This window comes from Pristiophorus japonicus, unplaced genomic scaffold (assembly GCF_044704955.1).
Source record: "Pristiophorus japonicus isolate sPriJap1 unplaced genomic scaffold, sPriJap1.hap1 HAP1_SCAFFOLD_356, whole genome shotgun sequence".
Taxonomy (NCBI): domain Eukaryota; kingdom Metazoa; phylum Chordata; class Chondrichthyes; family Pristiophoridae; genus Pristiophorus; species Pristiophorus japonicus.
In genome coordinates, this window is record NW_027253391.1 from 374783 (window position 1) to 394176 (window position 19394).

General features: G+C 53.2%; 1 protein-coding gene across 1 annotated transcript in view; it reads right to left on the reverse strand.

Annotated features, from left to right (window-relative positions):
• LOC139250237 (prickle planar cell polarity protein 3-like) overlaps positions 1–18976 on the reverse strand; it is a 116760-nt gene extending 97784 nt beyond the window's left edge. The window contains exons 1-2 of the mRNA XM_070872732.1: positions 18948–18976; positions 16934–16999 (exon numbers count right to left, since the gene is read on the reverse strand). Coding sequence (XP_070728833.1) covers positions 16934–16999; positions 18948–18965 — 84 coding nt within the window. The 5' untranslated portion in view covers positions 18966–18976. The remainder of the gene's footprint in view (positions 1–16933; positions 17000–18947) is intronic.
• Between the last annotated feature and the right edge of the window lie 418 nt (positions 18977–19394).

The following is a 19394-nucleotide window of genomic DNA, read 5'->3' on the forward strand; positions in this document are numbered from 1 at the left end:
ATCGAACCCCGTGCTGTACCTGCCCTGGGAGTGTTGGATGGGACAGCGTAGAGGGAGCTTAACTCTGTATCTAACCCCGTGTACCTGCCCTGGGAGTGTTTGATGGGACAGTGTAGAGGGAGCTTTACTCTGTCTCTAACCCCGTGTACCTGCCCTGGGAGTGTTTGATGGGACAGTGTGGAGGGAGCTTTACTCTGTATCTAACCCCCTGTACCTGCCCTGGGAGTGTTTGATGGGGTAGTGTAGAGGGAGCTTTACTCTGTATTTAACCCCCTGTACCTGCCCTGGGAGTGTTTGATGGGACAGTGTAGAGGGAGCTTTACTCTGTATTTAACCCCCTGTACCTGCCCTGGGAGTGTTTGATGGGACAGTGTAGAGGGAGCTTTACTCTGTATCTAACCCCATGTACCTGCCCTGGGAGTGTTTGATGGGACAGTGTAGAGGGAGCTTTACTCTGTATTTAACCCCATGTACCTGCCCTGGGAGTGTTTGATGGGGCAGTGTAGAGGGAGCTTTACTCTGTATCGAACCCCGTTCTGTACCTGCCCTGGGAGTGTTTGATGGGACAGTGCAGAGGGAGCTTTACTCTGTATCTAACCCCGTGTACCTGCCCTGGGAGTGTTTGATGGGACAATGTAGAGGGAGCTTTCATGTGACCCCGTGCTGTACCTGCCCTTGGAGTGTTTGATGGGGCAGTGGAGAGGGAGCTTTACTCTGTATCGAACCCCGTGCTGTACCTGCCCTGGGAGTGTTTGATGGGACAGTGTAGAGGGAGCTTTACTCTGTATTTAACCCCCTGTACCTGCCCTGGGAGTGTTTGATGGGACAGTGTAGAGGGAGCTTTACTCTGTATCTAACCCCGTTCTGTACCTGCCCTGGGAGTGTTTGATGGGACAGTGTAGAGGGAGCTTTACTCTGTATCTAACCCCCTGTACCTGCCCTGGGAGTGTTTGATGGGACAGTGTAGAGGGAGCTTTCATGTGACCCCGTGCTGTACCTGCCCTTGGAAATGTTTGATGGGGCAGTGGAGAGGGAGCTTCACTCTGTATCTAACCCCCTGTACCTGCCCTGGGAGTGTTTGATGGGACAGTGCAGAGTGAGCTTTACTCTGTATTTAACCCCCTGTACCTGCCCTGGGAGTGTTTGATGGGGACAGTGTAGAGGGAGCTTTACTCTGTATCTAACCCCCTGGACCTGCCCTGGGAGTGTTTGATGGGACAGTGTAGAGGGAGCTTAACTCTAGATGTAAGCCCCTGTACCTGCCCTGGGAGTGTTTGATGGGACAGTGTAGAGGGAGCTTTACTCTGTATCTAACCCCGTGCTGTAGCTGCCCTGGGAGTGTTTGATGGGACAGTGTAGAGGGAGCTTTACTCTGTATCTAACCCCCTGTACCTGCCCTGGGAGTGTTTGATGGGACAGTGTAGAGGGAGCTTTACTCTGTATCTAACCCCGTGCTGTACCTGCCCTGGGAGTGTTTGATGGGGACAGTGTAGAGGGAGCTTTACTCTGTATCTAACCCCCTGCACCTGCCCTGCAAGTGTTTGATGGGACAGTGTAGAGAGAGCTTTACTCTGTATTTAACCCCATGTACCTGCCCTGGGAGTGTTTGATGGGGACAGTGTAGAGGGAGCTTTACTCTGTATCTAACCCCCTGGACCTGCCCTGGGAGTGTTTGATGGGACAGTGTAGAGGGAGCTTAACTCTAGATGTAAGCCCCTGTACCTGCCCTGGGAGTGTTTGATGGGACAGTGTAGAGGGAGCTTTACTCTGTATCTAACCCCGTGCTGTAGCTGCCCTGGGAGTGTTTGATGGGACAGTGTAGAGGGAGCTTTACTCTGTATCTAACCCCCTGTACCTGCCCTGGGAGTGTTTGATGGGACAGTGTAGAGGGAGCTTTACTCTGTATCTAACCCCGTGCTGTACCTGCCCTGGGAATGTTTGATGGGGACAGTGTAGAGGGAGCTTTACTCTGTATCTAACCCCCTGCACCTGCCCTGCAAGTGTTTGATGGGACAGTGTAGAGGGAGCTTTACTCTGTATTTAACCCCATGTACCTGCCCTGGGAGTGTTTGATGGAGCAGTGTAGAGGGAGCTTTACTCTGTATCTAACCCCATGTACCTGCCCTGGGAGTGTGTGATGGGGACAGTGCAGAGGGAGCTTTACTCTGTATCTAACCCCCTGTACCTGCCCTGGGAGTGTTTGATGGGACAGTGTAGAGGGAGCTTTACTCTGTCTCTAACCCCGTGCTGTACCTGCCCTGGGAGTGTTTGATGGGGACAGTGTAGAGGGAGCTTTTCACTGTATCTAACCCCCTGTACCTGCCCTGGGATTGTTTGATGGGGACAGTGTAGAGGGAGCTTTACTCTGTCTCTAACCCTGTGCTGTACCTGCCCTGGGAGTGTTTGATGGGGACAGTGTAGAGGGAGCTTTACACTGTATCTAATCCCCTGTACCTGCCCTGGGAGTGTTTGATGGGGACAGTGTAGAGGGAGCTTTACACTGTATCTAATCCCCTGTACCTGCCCTGGGAGTGTTTGATGGGGACAGTGTAGAGGGAGCTTTACACTGTATCTAATCCCCTGTACCTGCCCTGGGAGTGTTTGATGTGGACAGTGTGGAGGGAGCTTTACTCTGTATCTAATCCCATGTACCTGCCCTGGGAGTGTTTGATGGGACAGTGTAGAGGGAGCTTAACTCTGTATCTAATCCCATGTACCTGCCCTGGGAGTGTTTGATGGGACAGTGTAGAGGGAGCTTTACTCTGTATCTAACCCCGTGCTGTACCTGCCCTGGGAGTGTTTGATGGGACAGTGTAGAGGGAGCTTTACTCTGTATCTAACCCCATGTACCTGCCCTGGGAGTGTTTGATGGGACAGTGTAGAGGGAGCTTTACTCTGTATTTAACCCCATGTACCTGCCCTGGGAGTGTTTGATGGGGCAGTGTAGAGGGAGCTTTACTCTGTATCTAACCCCATGGACCTGCCCTGGGAGTGTTTGATGGGACAGTGTAGAGGGAGCTTTACTCTGTATTTAACCCCCTGTACCTGCCCTGGGAGTGTTTGATGGGACAGTGTAGAGGGAGCTTTACTCTGTATCTAACCCCGTTCTGTACCTGCCCTGGGAGTGTTTGATGGGACAGTGCAGAGGGAGCTTTACTCTGTATCTAACCCCGTGTACCTGCCCTGGGAGTGTTTGATGGGACAATGTAGAGGGAGCTTTCATGTGACCCCGTGCTGTACCTGCCCTTGGAGTGTTTGATGGGGCAGTGTAGAGGGAGCTTTACTCTGTATCGAACCCCGTGCTGTACCTGCCCTGGGAGTGTTGGATGGGACAGCGTAGAGGGAGCTTAACTCTGTATCTAACCCCGTGTACCTGCCCTGGGAGTGTTTGATGGGACAGTGTAGAGGGAGCTTTACTCTGTCTCTAACCCCGTGTACCTGCCCTGGGAGTGTTTGATGGGACAGTGTAGAGGGAGCTTTACACTGTATCTAACCCCCTGTACCTGCCCTGGGAGTGTTTGATGGGACAGTGTAGAGGGAGCTTTACTCTGTATCTAACCCCGTGCTGTACCTGCCCTGGGAGTGTTTGATGGGACAGTGTAGAGGGAGCTTTATTCTGTATCTAACCCGTGCTGTACCTGCCTTGGGAGTGTGTGATGGGGACAGTGTAGAGGGAGCTTTACTCTGTATCTAACCCCCTGTACCTGCCCTGGGAGTGTTTGATGGGACAGTGTAGAGGGAGCTTTCATGTGACCCCATGCTGTACCTGCCCTTGGAGTGTTTGATGGGGCAGTGGAGAGGGAGCTTCACTCTGTATCTAACCCCCTGTACCTGCCCTGGGAGTGTTTGATGGGACAGTGCAGAGTGAGCTTTACTCTGTATTTAACCCCATGTACCTGCCCTGGGAGTGTTTGATGGGGACAGTGTAGAGGGAGCTTTACTCTGTATCTAATCCCATGTACCTGCCCTGGGAGTGTTTGATGGGACAGTGTAGAGGGAGCTTTACACTGTATCTAACCCCCTGTACCTGCCCTGGGAGTGTTTGATGGGGACAGTGTGGAGGGAGCTTTACTCTGTATCTAATCCCATGTACCTGCCCTGGGAGTGTTTGATGGGACAGTGTAGAGGGAGCTTAACTCTAGATCTAAGCCCCTGTACCTGCCCTGGGAGTGTTTGATGGGACAGTGTAGAGGGAGCTTTACTCTGTATCTAACCCCCTGTACCTGCCCTGGGAGTGTTTGATGGGACAGTGTAGAGGGAGCTTTACTCTGTATCTAACCCCGTGCTGTACCTGCCCTGGGAGTGTTTGATGGGGACAGTGTAGAGGGAGCTTTACTCTGTATCTAACCCCCTGCACCTGCCCTGCAAGTGTTTGATGGGACAGTGTAGAGGGAGCTTTACTCTGTATTTAACCCCATGTAACTGCCCTGGGAGTGTTTGATGGAGCAGTGTAGAGGGAGCTTTACTCTGTATCTAACCCCATGTACCTGCCCTGGGAGTGTGTGATGGGGACAGTGCAGAGGGAGCTTTACTCTGTATCTAACCCCCTGTACCTGCCCTGGGAGTGTTTGATGGGACAGTGTAGAGGGAGCTTTACTCTGTCTCTAACCCCGTGCTGTACCTGCCCTGGGAGTGTTTGATGGGGACAGTGTAGAGGGAGCTTTACACTGTATCTAACCCCCTGTACCTGCCCTGGGAGTGTTTGATGGGGACAGTGTAGAGGGAGCTTTACTCTGTCTCTAACCCCGTGCTGTACCTGCCCTGGGAGTGTTTGATGGGGACAGTGTAGAGGGAGCTTTACACTGTATCTAACCCCGTGCTGTACCTGCCCTGGGAGTGTTTGATGGGACAGTGTAGAGGGAGCTTAACTCTGTATCTAACCCCGTGTACCTGCCCTGGGAGTGTTTGATGGGGACAGTGTAGAGGGAGCTTTACACTGTATCTAATCCCCTGTACCTGCCCTGGGAGTGTTTGATGGGGACAGTGTAGAGGGAGCTTTACTCTGTATCTAACCCCCTGGACCTGCCCTGGGAGTGTTTGATGTGGACAGTGTGGAGGGAGCTTTACTCTGTATCTAATCCCATGTACCTGCCCTGGGAGTGTTTGATGGGGACAGTGTAGAGGGAGCTTAACTCTGGATCTAACCCCCTGTACCTGCCCTGGGAGTGTTTGATGGGACAGTGTAGAGGGAGCTTTACTCTGTATCTAACCCCCTGTACCTGCCCTGGGAGTGTTTGATGGGACAGTGTAGAGGGAGCTTTAATCTGTATCTAACCCCGTGCTGTAGCTGCCCTGGGAGTGTTTGATGGGACAGTGTAGAGGGAGCTTTACTCTGTATCTAACCCCCTGTACCTGCCCTGGGAGTGTTTGATGGGACAGTGTAGAGGGAGCTTTACTCTGTATCTAACCCCGTTCTGTACCTGCCCTGGGAGTGTTTGATGGGACAGTGCAGAGGGAGCTTTACTCTGTATCTAACCCCGTGTACCTGCCCTGGGAGTGTTTGATGGGACAATGTAGAGGGAGCTTTCATGTGACCCCGTGCTGTACCTGCCCTTGGAGTGTTTGATGGGGCAGTGTAGAGGGAGCTTTACTCTGTATCGAACCCCGTGCTGTACCTGCCCTGGGAGTGTTGGATGGGACAGCGTAGAGGGAGCTTAACTCTGTATCTAACCCCGTGTACCTGCCCTGGGAGTGTTTGATGGGACAGTGTAGAGGGAGCTTTACTCTGTCTCTAACCCCGTGTACCTGCCCTGGGAGTGTTTGATGGGACAGTGTGGAGGGAGCTTTACTCTGCATCTAACCCCCTGTACCTGCCCTGGGAGTGTTTGATGGGGTAGTGTAGAGGGAGCTTTACTCTGTATTTAACCCCCTGTACCTGCCCTGGGAGTGTTTGATGGGACAGTGTAGAGGGAGCTTTACTCTGTATTTAACCCCCTGTACCTGCCCTGGGAGTGTTTGATGGGACAGTGTAGAGGGAGCTTTACTCTGTATCTAACCCCATGTACCTGCCCTGGGAGTGTTTGATGGGACAGTGTAGAGGGAGCTTTACTCTGTATTTAACCCCATGTACCTGCCCTGGGAGTGTTTGATGGGGCAGTGTAGAGGGAGCTTTACTCTGTATCTAACCCCATGTACCTGCCCTGGGAGTGTTTGATGGGACAGTGTAGAGGGAGCTTTACTCTGTATTTAACCCCCTGTACCTGCCCTGGGAGTGTTTGATGGGACAGTGTAGAGGGAGCTTTACTCTGTATCGAACCCCGTTCTGTACCTGCCCTGGGAGTGTTTGATGGGACAGTGCAGAGGGAGCTTTACTCTGTATCTAACCCCGTGTACCTGCCCTGGGAGTGTTTGATGGGACAATGTAGAGGGAGCTTTCATGTGACCCCGTGCTGTACCTGCCCTTGGAGTGTTTGATGGGGCAGTGGAGAGGGAGCTTTACTCTGTATCGAACCCCGTGCTGTACCTGCCCTGGGAGTGTTGGATGGGACACTGTCGAGGGAGCTTTACTCTGTATCTAACCCCGTGCTGTACCTGCCCTGGGAGTGTTTGATGGGACAGTGTAGAGGGAGCTTTACTCTGTATTTAACCCCCTGTACCTGCCCTGGGAGTGTTTGATGGGACAGTGTAGAGGGAGCTTTACTCTGTATCTAACCCCGTTCTGTACCTGCCCTGGGAGTGTTTGATGGGACAGTGTAGAGGGAGCTTTACTCTGTATCTAACCCCCTGTACCTGCCCTGGGAGTGTTTGATGGGACAGTGCAGAGTGAGCTTTACTCTGTATTTAACCCCCTGTACCTGCCCTGGGAGTGTTTGATGGGGACAGTGTAGAGGGAGCTTTACTCTGTATCTAACCCCCTGGACCTGCCCTGGGAGTGTTTGATGGGGACAGTGTGGAGGGAGCTTTACTCTGTATCTAATCCCATGTACCTGCCCTGGGAGTGTTTGATGGGACAGTGTAGAGGGAGCTTAACTCTAGATGTAAGCCCCTGTACCTGCCCTGGGAGTGTTTGATGGGACAGTGTAGAGGGAGCTTTACTCTGTATCTAACCCCGTGCTGTAGCTGCCCTGGGAGTGTTTGATGGGACAGTGTAGAGGGAGCTTTACTCTGTATCTAACCCCCTGTACCTGCCCTGGGAGTGTTTGATGGGACAGTGTAGAGGGAGCTTTACTCTGTATCTAACCCCGTGCTGTACCTGCCCTGGGAGTGTTTGATGGGGACAGTGTAGAGGGAGCTTTACTCTGTATCTAACCCCCTGCACCTGCCCTGCAAGTGTTTGATGGGACAGTGTAGAGGGAGCTTTACTCTGTATTTAACCCCATGTACCTGCCCTGGGAGTGTTTGATGGAGCAGTGTAGAGGGAGCTTTACTCTGTATCTAACCCCATGTACCTGCCCTGGGAGTGTGTGATGGGGACAGTGCAGAGGGAGCTTTACTCTGTATCTAACCCCCTGTACCTGCCCTGGGAGTGTTTGATGGGACAGTGTAGAGGGAGCTTTACTCTGTCTCTAACCCCGTGCTGTACCTGCCCTGGGAGTGTTTGATGGGGACAGTGTAGAGGGAGCTTTTCACTGTATCTAACCCCCTGTACCTGCCCTGGGATTGTTTGATGGGGACAGTGTAGAGGGAGCTTTACTCTGTCTCTAACCCTGTGCTGTACCTGCCCTGGGAGTGTTTGATGGGGACAGTGTAGAGGGAGCTTTACACTGTATCTAATCCCCTGTACCTGCCCTGGGAGTGTTTGATGGGGACAGTGTAGAGGGAGCTTTACACTGTATCTAATCCCCTGTACCTGCCCTGGGAGTGTTTGATGGGGACAGTGTAGAGGGAGCTTTACACTGTATCTAATCCCCTGTACCTGCCCTGGGAGTGTTTGATGTGGACAGTGTGGAGGGAGCTTTACTCTGTATCTAATCCCATGTACCTGCCCTGGGAGTGTTTGATGGGACAGTGTAGAGGGAGCTTAACTCTGTATCTAATCCCATGTACCTGCCCTGGGAGTGTTTGATGGGACAGTGTAGAGGGAGCTTTACTCTGTATCTAACCCCGTGCTGTACCTGCCCTGGGAGTGTTTGATGGGACAGTGTAGAGGGAGCTTTACTCTGTATCTAACCCCATGTACCTGCCCTGGGAGTGTTTGATGGGACAGTGTAGAGGGAGCTTTACTCTGTATTTAACCCCATGTACCTGCCCTGGGAGTGTTTGATGGGGCAGTGTAGAGGGAGCTTTACTCTGTATCTAACCCCATGGACCTGCCCTGGGAGTGTTTGATGGGACAGTGTAGAGGGAGCTTTACTCTGTATTTAACCCCCTGTACCTGCCCTGGGAGTGTTTGATGGGACAGTGTAGAGGGAGCTTTACTCTGTATCTAACCCCGTTCTGTACCTGCCCTGGGAGTGTTTGATGGGACAGTGCAGAGGGAGCTTTACTCTGTATCTAACCCCGTGTACCTGCCCTGGGAGTGTTTGATGGGACAATGTAGAGGGAGCTTTCATGTGACCCCGTGCTGTACCTGCCCTTGGAGTGTTTGATGGGGCAGTGGAGAGGGAGCTTCACTCTGTATCTAACCCCCTGTACCTGCCCTGGGAGTGTTTGATGGGACAGTGCAGAGTGAGCTTTACTCTGTATTTAACCCCATGTACCTGCCCTGGGAGTGTTTGATGGGGACAGTGTAGAGGGAGCTTTACTCTGTATCTAATCCCATGTACCTGCCCTGGGAGTGTTTGATGGGACAGTGTAGAGGGAGCTTTACACTGTATCTAACCCCCTGTACCTGCCCTGGGAGTGTTTGATGGGGACAGTGTGGAGGGAGCTTTACTCTGTATCTAATCCCATGTACCTGCCCTGGGAGTGTTTGATGGGACAGTGTAGAGGGAGCTTAACTCTAGATCTAAGCCCCTGTACCTGCCCTGGGAGTGTTTGATGGGACAGTGTAGAGGGAGCTTTACTCTGTATCTAACCCCCTGTACCTGCCCTGGGAGTGTTTGATGGGACAGTGTAGAGGGAGCTTTACTCTGTCTCTAACCCCGTGCTGTACCTGCCCTGGGAGTGTTTGATGGGGACAGTGTAGAGGGAGCTTTACACTGTATCTAACCCCCTGTACCTGCCCTGGGAGTGTTTGATGGGGACAGTGTAGAGGGAGCTTTACTCTGTCTCTAACCCCGTGCTGTACCTGCCCTGGGAGTGTTTGATGGGGACAGTGTAGAGGGAGCTTTACACTGTATCTAACCCCGTGCTGTACCTGCCCTGGGAGTGTTTGATGGGACAGTGTAGAGGGAGCTTAACTCTGTATCTAACCCCGTGTACCTGCCCTGGGAGTGTTTGATGGGGACAGTGTAGAGGGAGCTTTACACTGTATCTAATCCCCTGTACCTGCCCTGGGAGTGTTTGATGGGGACAGTGTAGAGGGAGCTTTACTCTGTATCTAACCCCCTGGACCTGCCCTGGGAGTGTTTGATGTGGACAGTGTGGAGGGAGCTTTACTCTGTATCTAATCCCATGTACCTGCCCTGGGAGTGTTTGATGGGACAGTGTAGAGGGAGCTTAACTCTGGATCTAACCCCCTGTACCTGCCCTGGGAGTGTTTGATGGGACAGTGTAGAGGGAGCTTTACTCTGTATCTAACCCCCTGTACCTGCCCTGGGAGTGTTTGATGGGACAGTGTAGAGGGAGCTTTAATCTGTATCTAACCCCGTGCTGTAGCTGCCCTGGGAGTGTTTGATGGGACAGTGTAGAGGGAGCTTTACTCTGTATCTAACCCCCTGTACCTGCCCTGGGAGTGTTTGATGGGACAGTGTAGAGGGAGCTTTACTCTGTATCTAACACCGTGCTGTACCTGCCCTGGGAGTGTTTGATGGGGCAGTGTAGAGGGAGCTTTACTCTGTATCTAACCCCATGTACCTGCCCTGGGAGTGTTTGATGGGACAGTGTAGAGGGAGCTTTAATCTGTATTTAACCCCATGTACCTGCCCTGGGAGTGTTTGATGGGGCAGTGCAGAGGGAGCTTTACTCTGTATCTAACCCCATGTACATGCCCTGGGAGTGTTTGATGGGACAGTGCAGAGTGAGCTTTACTCTGTATCTAACCCCGTGTACCTGCCCTGGGAATGTTTGATGGGACAATGTAGAGGGAGCTTTCATGTGACCCCGTGCTGTACCTGCCTGGGAGTGTTTGATGGGACAGTGTAGAGGGAGCTTTACTCTGAATCTAACCTCGTGCTGTACCTGCCCTGGGAGTGTTTGATGGGACAGTGTCGAGGGAGCTTTATTCTGTATCTAACCCCGTGCTGGACCTGCCCTGGGCGTGTTTGATGGGACAGTGTAGAGGGAGCTTTACTCTGTATCTTACCCCCTGTACCTGCCCTGGGAGTGTTTGATGGGACAGTGTCGAGGGAGCTTTATTCTGTATCTAACCCCGTGCTGGACCTGCCCTGGGCGTGTTTGATGGGACAGTGTCGAGGGAGCTTTACTCTGTGTCTAACCCCCTGTACCTGCCCTGGGAATGTTTGATGGGACAGTGTAGAGGGAGCTTTACTCTGTATCTTACCCCCTGTACCTGCCCTGGGAGTATTTGATGGGACAGTGTAGAGGGAGCTTTACTCTGTATCTAATCCCCTGTACCTGCCCTGGGAGTGTTTGATGGGACAGTGTAGAGGGAGCTTTACTCTGTATCTTACCCCCTGTACCTGCCCTGGGAGTGTTTGATGGGACAGTGTAGAGGGAGCTTTACTCTGTATCTAACCCCATGTACCTGCCCTGGGAATGTTTGATGGGACAATGTAGAGGGAGCTTTCATGTGACCCCGTGCTGTACCTGCCCTGGGAGTGTTTGATGGGACATAGAAACATAGAAAATAGGTGCAGGAGTAGGCCATTCGGCCCTTCGAGCCTGCACCACCATTAAATATCATGGCTGATCATTCACCTCAGTACACCTTTCCTGCTTTCTCTCCATACCTCTTGATCCCTTTAGCAGTAAGGGCCACATCTATCTCCCTTTTGAATATATCGAACGAACTGGCCTCAACAACTCTCTGTGGTAGAGAATTCCACAGGTTCACAATTAACTGAGTCATTAAGTTTCTCCTCATCTCGGTCCTAAATGGCTTACCCCTTATCCTTGGACTGTGTCCTCTGGTTCTGGACTTCCCCAACATTAGGAACATTCTTCCTGCATCTAACCTGTCCAGTCCCATCAGAATTTTATATGTTTCTATGAGATCCCCTCTCATCCTTCTGAACTCCAGTGTATAATGGCCCAGTCGATCCAGTCTTTCCTCATATGTCAGACCTGCCATCCCGGGAATCAGTCTGGTGAACCTTCGCTGCACTCCCTCAATAGCAAGAACGTCCTTCCTCAGATTCGGAGACCAAAACTGAACACAATATTCCAGGTGAGGCCTCACTAAGGCCCTGTACAACTGCAGTAAGACCTCCCTGCTCCTATACTCAAATCCCCTAGTTATGAAGGCCAACATAACATTTGCCTTCTTCACCACCTGCTGTACCTGCATGCCAACCTTCAGTGACTGATGAACCATGACACCCAGGTCTCGTTGCACCACCCCTTTTCCTAATCTGTCACCATTCAGATAATATTCTGCCTTCGTGTTTTTGCCACCAAAGTGGATAACCTCACATTTATCCACATTATACTGCATCTGCCATGCATTTGCCCACTCACCTAACCTGTCCAAGTCACCCTGCAGCCTCTTAGCGTCCTCCTCACAGCTCACACCGCCACCCAGCTTAGTGTCATCTGCAAACTTGGAGATATTACACTCAATTCCTTCATCTAAATCATTAATGTATATTGTAAATAGCTGGGGTCCCAGCACTGAGCCCTGCGGCACCCCACTAGTCACTGCCTGCCATTCTGAAAAGGACCCATTTATCCCGACTCTCTGCTTCCTGTCTGCCAACCAGTTCTCTATCCACGTCAGTACATTACCCCCAATACCATGTGCTTTAATTTTGCACACCAATCTCTTGTATGGGACCTTGTCAAAAACCTTTTGAAAGTCCAAATACACCACATCCACTGGTTCTCCCTTGTCCATTCTACAAGTTACATCCTCAAAAAATTCCAGAAGATTTGTCGAGCATGATTTCCCCTTCATAAATCCATGCTGACTCGGACCGATCCTGTCACTGCTTTCCAAATGCGCTGCTATTTCATCTTTAATAACTGATTCCAACATTTTCCCCGCTACTGATGTCAGACTAACCGGTCTATAATTACACGCTTTCTCTCTCCCTCCTTTTTAAAAAAGTGGTGTTACATTAGCTACCCTCCAGTCCATAGGAACTGATCCAGAGTCAATAGACTGTTGGAAAATGATCACCAATGCATCCACTATTTCTCGGGCCACTTCCTTAAGTACTCTGGGATGCAGACTATCAGGTCCCGGGGATTTATCGGCCTTCAATCCCATCAATTTCCCTAACACAATTTCCTGACTAGCAAGGATTTCCTTCAGTTCCTCCTTCTCGCTAGACCCTCGGTCTCTTCGTATTTCCGGAAGGTTACTCATGAAGACAGAACCAAAGTATTTGTTCAATTGGTCTGCCATTTCTTTGTTCCCCATTATAAATTCACCTGACTCTGACTGCAAGGAACCTACGTTTGACTTCACCAATCTTTTTCTCTTCACATATCTATAGAAGCTTTTGCAGTCAGTTTTTATGTTCTCTGCAAGCTTCCTCTCATACTCTTATTTTCCCCCTCCTGATTAAACCCTTTGTCCTCCTCTGCTGAATTCTAAATGTCTCCCAGTCCTTGGGTTTGCTGCTTTTTCTGGCCAATTTATTGCATTTAACACCATCCTTAATTTCCCTTATTAGCCACGGTTGAGCCACCTTCCACATATTATTTTTACTCCAGACAGGGATGTACAATTGTTGAAGTTCATCCATGTGATCTTTAAATGTTTGCCATTGCCTATCCACCGTCAACCCTTTAAGTATCATTTGCTAGTCTATTCTAGCCAATTCACATTTCATACCAGTCTAGAGGGAGCTTTACTCTGTATCTCACCCCCTGTACCTGCCCTGGGAGTGTGTGACACTGATAAATATTCCCTTGCTCAGAGATTGCGTCACAGAATGGAAAGTTTGATGGCGAGTTTCGGGAGAGGTTGATGAAGAGGTTGATTGAGCCAAGACCCGTCACTGGATCACAGCCTGGTGTTGAAGGCCATGTTGGCCCGGGGACTCCCCGGACCGGGGAATGTTTTGGGGAGGGACGGGGTATCCAGGTGTATAAACCCCCTGATATACAATCACCGTCACCAGCGACTGACCCGGGGTCTGACCCACACAGGACTGAGGGTTTGGTGGGACAATGAGACACACACCCCCCGACCGGGACACACACACACAGAAACCGACCGGGACACACACACACAGAAACCGACCGGGACACACACACACACACACACACACACACACACACACAGACCGACCGGGACACATATACACACACACACACACAGACCGACCGGGACACACACACACCCGGACACACACACACACAGACCCGGACACACACACACAGCGACAGACAGGGACACACACACAGACCGACACACACGCACACAGAGCGACAGACAGGGACACACACACACACACACACACACGCACGCACACACAGAGAGACAGACAGGGACACACACACAGACCGACACACACACACACAGAGCGACAGACAGGGACACACACACAGACCGACACACACACACACACGCACGCACACACACACAGAGCGACAGACAGGGACACACACACAGACCGACACACACACACACAGACCGACCGGGACACATATACACACACACACACACAGACCGACCGGGACACACACACACCCGGACACACACACACACAGACCCGGACACACACACACAGCGACAGACAGGGACACACACACAGACCGACACACACGCACACAGAGCGACAGACAGGGACACACACACAGACCGACACACACGCACACAGAGCGACAGACAGGGACACACACACACACACACACACACACACACGCACACGCACGCACACACAGAGAGACAGACAGGGACACACACACAGACCGACACACACACACACACGCACGCACACACAGAGCAACAGACAGGGACACAGACCGACACACAGACACAAACAATCAATCCCTGGGCTGGGCTCAAGAGGTACAGGACAAACAACCACCCCCCACCCCACCTATCCACCCCTCGTCCCTCGCCCACCACCATTTTGCTCTGCACACGAAGACATGAACCTCCCCGGGGCTCCAACAGCCCCGACAATGTCAGCCGCGGATCAAATGTCTCCAGTGCAGTGGAGGCAGAGTCACCACCCCCCCCCAGCTAAATAAAAGCCAGGTATCAGCCAGATAAATATTGCGGCCCGTTGGGAAAGGGTGCAACACAATGGCATCAGTTAATGCAATAAATATTGAAATGGGAGTGTGCATTTCTCCTCAATTCAACACCGGTTTGGGGGGGGGGGGGGCAACACATTTTTACGCAGAGAGAGAATGCAGATCAGCAGCCATTACAAACCTCCTCCTCACAGATTTACTGCCGTGCTGAACCACAGAGACTGCATTTTTCAATTCAAAGCAGCTCTCAATCACTTCCCCCGCCCCTTCCATTTAGAAATCATCTATCCTTTTTTTGATTTTGGAGATTATCTCATTTTTAATTGTGTTTATTTCATGCAATGGTCTCTCTCTCTCTCTCTCTAAGACCAGAACCAGATTATTTTTAGTGACTGGTCCGGTTCTCTGTTGCATTGCAGCACGCTCTCCGAATCGGAACCACCCCCACCCCCCCAGAACCGCCATCCCGTCTCCCGTCTCCCGTCTACACTTTCAGTTCGAGGCCAAGTTGGCCGTTTGTTAGCGCTGATATTAAATTGATTTTGATGCAGAATTAGGCTGATTTGCTCGTAATATTCAACTGATTGCATGACACTGTTCAGTTTATTGAAATACAATTAGGATTATTCAGATTCCAAGCACAGTGCAGCTAATTTCAATGCAACCTTTGATTTATTTCAATGCAGATTATTCAATGCCGTTTCATTAATGTGCAGTTTATGCGTGCAAAGTAGTTTATTTCATGCAATTACAATTGATTTTAGCACAATTTAATTTATTTAATGCAATGTGCAGAATACTTAAATGTATTTTCATATAGTGAAAGGCATGTCGTCTTTATAGTTTAATTTTTAAGTGTGAAGTTTAACTTTAACAGTGTGGTTTGTTTTACTTAATGCAATGTGAACATCATTAGATCAGTTTGCTGCAGTTTAATATATTCGGTGCAAGAGGCAGTCGGTGCATTCACTGCACAGGGCAGTCGGTGCATTCAATGCGCGAGGGCAGTCGGTGCATTCAATGCGCGGGAGCAGTCGGTGCATTCAATGCGCGGGGGCCAGTCGGTGCATTCACTGCACAGGGCAGTCGGTGCATTCAATGCGCGGGGGCAGTCGGTGCATTCAATGCGCGGGGGCCAGTCGGTGCATTCACTGCGCGGGGGCAGTCGGTGCATTCAACGCGCGGGGGCAGTCGGTGCATTCAACGCGCGGGGGCAGTCGGTGCATTCAACGCGCGGGGGCAGTCGGTGCATTCAACGCGCGGGGGCAGTCGGTGCATTCAACGCGCGGGGGCAGTCGGTGCATTCAACGCGCGGGGGCAGTCGGTGCATTCAACGCGCGGGGGCAGTCGGTGCATTCAACGCGCGGGGGCAGTCGGTGCATTCAATGCGCGGGGGCCAGTCGGTGCATTCACTGCACAGGGCAGTCGGTGCATTCAATGCGCGGGGGCAGTCGGTGCATTCAACGCGCGGGGGCAGTCGGTGCATTCAACGCGCGGGGGCAGTCGGTGCATTCAACGCGCGGGGGCAGTCGGTGCATTCAACGCGCGGGGGCAGTCGGTGCATTCAACGCGCGGGGGCAGTCGGTGCATTCAACGCGCGGGGGCAGTCGGTGCATTCAACGCGCGGGGGCCAGTCGGCGCATTGAATGCGCGGGGGCAGTCGGTGCATTCAACGCGCGGGGGCAGTCGGTGCATTCAATGCGCGGGGGCAGTCGGCGCATTGAATGCGCGGGGGCAGTCGGCGCATTCAATGCGCGGGGGCAGTCAGTGCATTCAATGCGCGGGGGCAGTCGGTGCATTCAACGCGCGGGGGCAGTCGGTGCATTCAACGCGCGGGGTCAATCGGTGCATTCAATGCGCGGGGTCAGTCGGTACATTCAACGCGCGGGGGCAGTCGGTACATTCAACGCGCGGGGCAGAGTATTCAATGCAGGCCGTTCAATGCGAGACACACTGTATTTAATGCACTGTGTTTAATGTACTGTGTTTATTGCAGGATGCGCTGTGTTTAATGCACTGTGTTTATTGCACTGTGTTTAATGCAGGATGCGCTGTGTTTAATGCACTGTGTTTAATGCAGGATGCGCTGTGTTTAATGTACTGTGTTTAACGCACTGTGTTTAATGCAGGACGCACTGTGTTTAATGCAGGATGCGCTGTGTTTATTGCACTGTGTTTAATGCAGGATGCGCTGTGTTTAATGCACTGTGTTTAATGCAGGATGCGCTGTGTTTAATGCACTGTGTTTAATGCAGGATGCGCTGTGTTTAATGTACTGTGTTTAACGCACTGTGTTTAATGCAGGATGCGCTGTGTTTATTGCACTGTGTTTAATGCAGGATGCGCTGTATTTAATGCACTGTGTTTAATGCAGGATGCGCTGTGTTTAATGCACTGTGTTTATTGCACTGTGTTTATTGCAGGATGCGCTGTGCAATGCGCGCTGTGTAACACACGCTGTGTTGCAGGATGCGGGTTACCGATGCCCGCCGTGGGATGTATCTAACACTGAGCACAGCCGATGGTGGGCCGGGTGCCACAGTGCTGGTCGCTCACTCACCCATTGCAGGATCTTGATGAAGCCCAGCGGCTCCTTGGCGACTCGGAAAGTCCCGCCGGCCACAACCTGCGGGAGGGAGGGAGAGAGAGTGTGAGTGAGGAGGGAGAGAGAGAGAGAGGGAGGAGGGAGAGAGAGAGGGAGGGAGGAGGGAGAGAGAGAGGGAGGGAGGAGGGAGAGAGAGAGGGAGGGAGGAGGGAGAGAGAGAGGGAGGGAGGAGGGAGAGAGAGAGGGAGGGAGGAGGGAGAGAGAGAGGGAGGGAGGAGGGAGAGAGAGAGGGAGGGAGGAGGGAGAGAGAGAGGGAGGGAGGAGGGAGAGAGAGAGGGAGGGAGGAGGGAGAGAGAGCGGGAAGGAGTGAGAGTGAGGGAGAGAGAGAGTGAGGGAGAGAGAGGGGGGGCGGAGGAGGAGTGAGTGAGGGGTAGGGAGAGAGAGTGTGAGCGAGAAGGGGGGAGCGAGCGAGGGAGGGAGAATCCCCGGACTGGGGGGGTGGGTATACCAGGCTCCCCCTGTGTGGGGTCCCGGGGGGGGTATATATATACCGGGTCTCCTCTCCCCCCCACCCCGGGGTACAGAGAATGTGAGAGACACAGTGTCCCCGGTTCACCACCCCCCCGGAGTACGGGCTGTGGGTATATAATCCCGGGGGTACACACGGTGTGAGGGTACACTCCCCACCCCCCACTGCCCCGAGTGTGGGGTATATATATATATAATACCGGGGTACACACAGTATGTGGGGTATATCCCGGGGATACAGATCCCGGGTACACAGAACCACCTTACCTGGTACACTCCCTCCCGGGTACGGGCTGTGTGAGGTATATATATATACCGGGGGGGTACACAGTGAGGGTACATTCCCCCCCGGGGTGTGGGGTATATCCCGGGTACACTCCCCCCGGGGTACGGGCTGTGTGAGGTATATACCGGGGGGTATACAGTGAGGGTACACTCCCCCCGGGGGTACGGGCTGTGTGAGGTATATACCGGGGGGTACACTCCCCCCGGGGTGTGGGGTATATCCCGGGTACACAGACCCCCGGGGTGTGGGGTATATCCCGGGTACACTCCCCCCGGGGTACGGGCTGTGTGAGGTATATATATATATATATACACACCGGAGGGTATACAGTGGGGGTACACTCCCCCCGGGGTGTGGGGTATATCCAGGGTACACAGACCCCCGGGGTGTGGGGTATATCCCGGGTACACAGACCCCCAGGGTGTGGGGTATATCCCGGGTACACAGACCCCCGGGGTGTGGGGTATATCCCGGGTACACAGACCCCCGGGGTGTGGGGTATATCCCGGGTACACTCCCCCCGGGGTGTGGGGTATATCCCGGGTACACTCCCCCCGGGGTGTGGGGTATATCCCGGGTACACAGACCCACCGGGGTGTGGGGTATATCCCGGGTACACAGACCCCCGGGGTGTGGGGTATATCCCGGGTACACAGACCCCCCGGGTGTGGGGTATATCCCGGGTACACAGACCCCCGGGGTGTGGGGTATATCCCGGGTACACAGACCCCCGGGGTGTGGGGTATATCCCGGGTACACAGACCCCCGGGGTGTGGGGTATATCCCGGGTACACAGACCCCCGGGGTGTGGGGTATATCCCGGGTACACAGACCCCCCGGGTGTGGGGTATATCCCGGGTACACAGACCCCCGGGGTGTGGGGTATATCCCGGGTACACTCCCCCCGGGGTGTGGGGTATATCCCGGGTACACAGACCCACCCGGGGTGTGGGGTATATCCCGGGTACACGCCCCCCGGGGTGTGGGGTATATCCCGGGTACACTCCCCCCGGGGTGTGGGGTATATCCCGGGTACACTCCCCCCCGGGGTGTGGGGTATATCCCGGGTACACTCCCCCCCGGGGTGTGGGGTATATCCCGGGTACACTCCCCCCGGGGGTACGGGCTATGTGAGGTATATACCGGGGGGTATACAGTGGGTGTACACTCCCCCCGGAGTGTGGGGTATATCCCGGGTACACAGACCCACCTTACCTGGTTGACGATCTCCATCTTCTCCTCTGCTGCCGGCGGGGTGGGGCGGGGCACTGCGTCATTGCGTCACCCGCGGGGGCGGGGCCCTGCGTCATTGCGTCACCTGGGTGGGGCGGGGCCTGGCTGGTCCAACGACTTGACGTCATGGCGTCACTCGGGGAGAAAAGGAAACGTCTCCAAATGATCCTCCGCCCCGCCCCTGCCCAACGCGGTGACGTCACCAAACCGTTGCTCCGCCCCTTCTGTCCAACGTGCTAACGTCATCGCGATCATGCCCCGCCCCGCAGCCCCTCTTCCAAGTTCAGACGTCACCAAGTTAAAGCCCCACCCCCTCCCTGCCGACGACCTGACGTCACTCCCCATCGCCCCGCCCTCGCCGCTACGCCGTGACGTCACGGGGAGAGGGCGGGACGAAGGTGAGGGGCAAATGGCGGCGCCGCCCGCGAG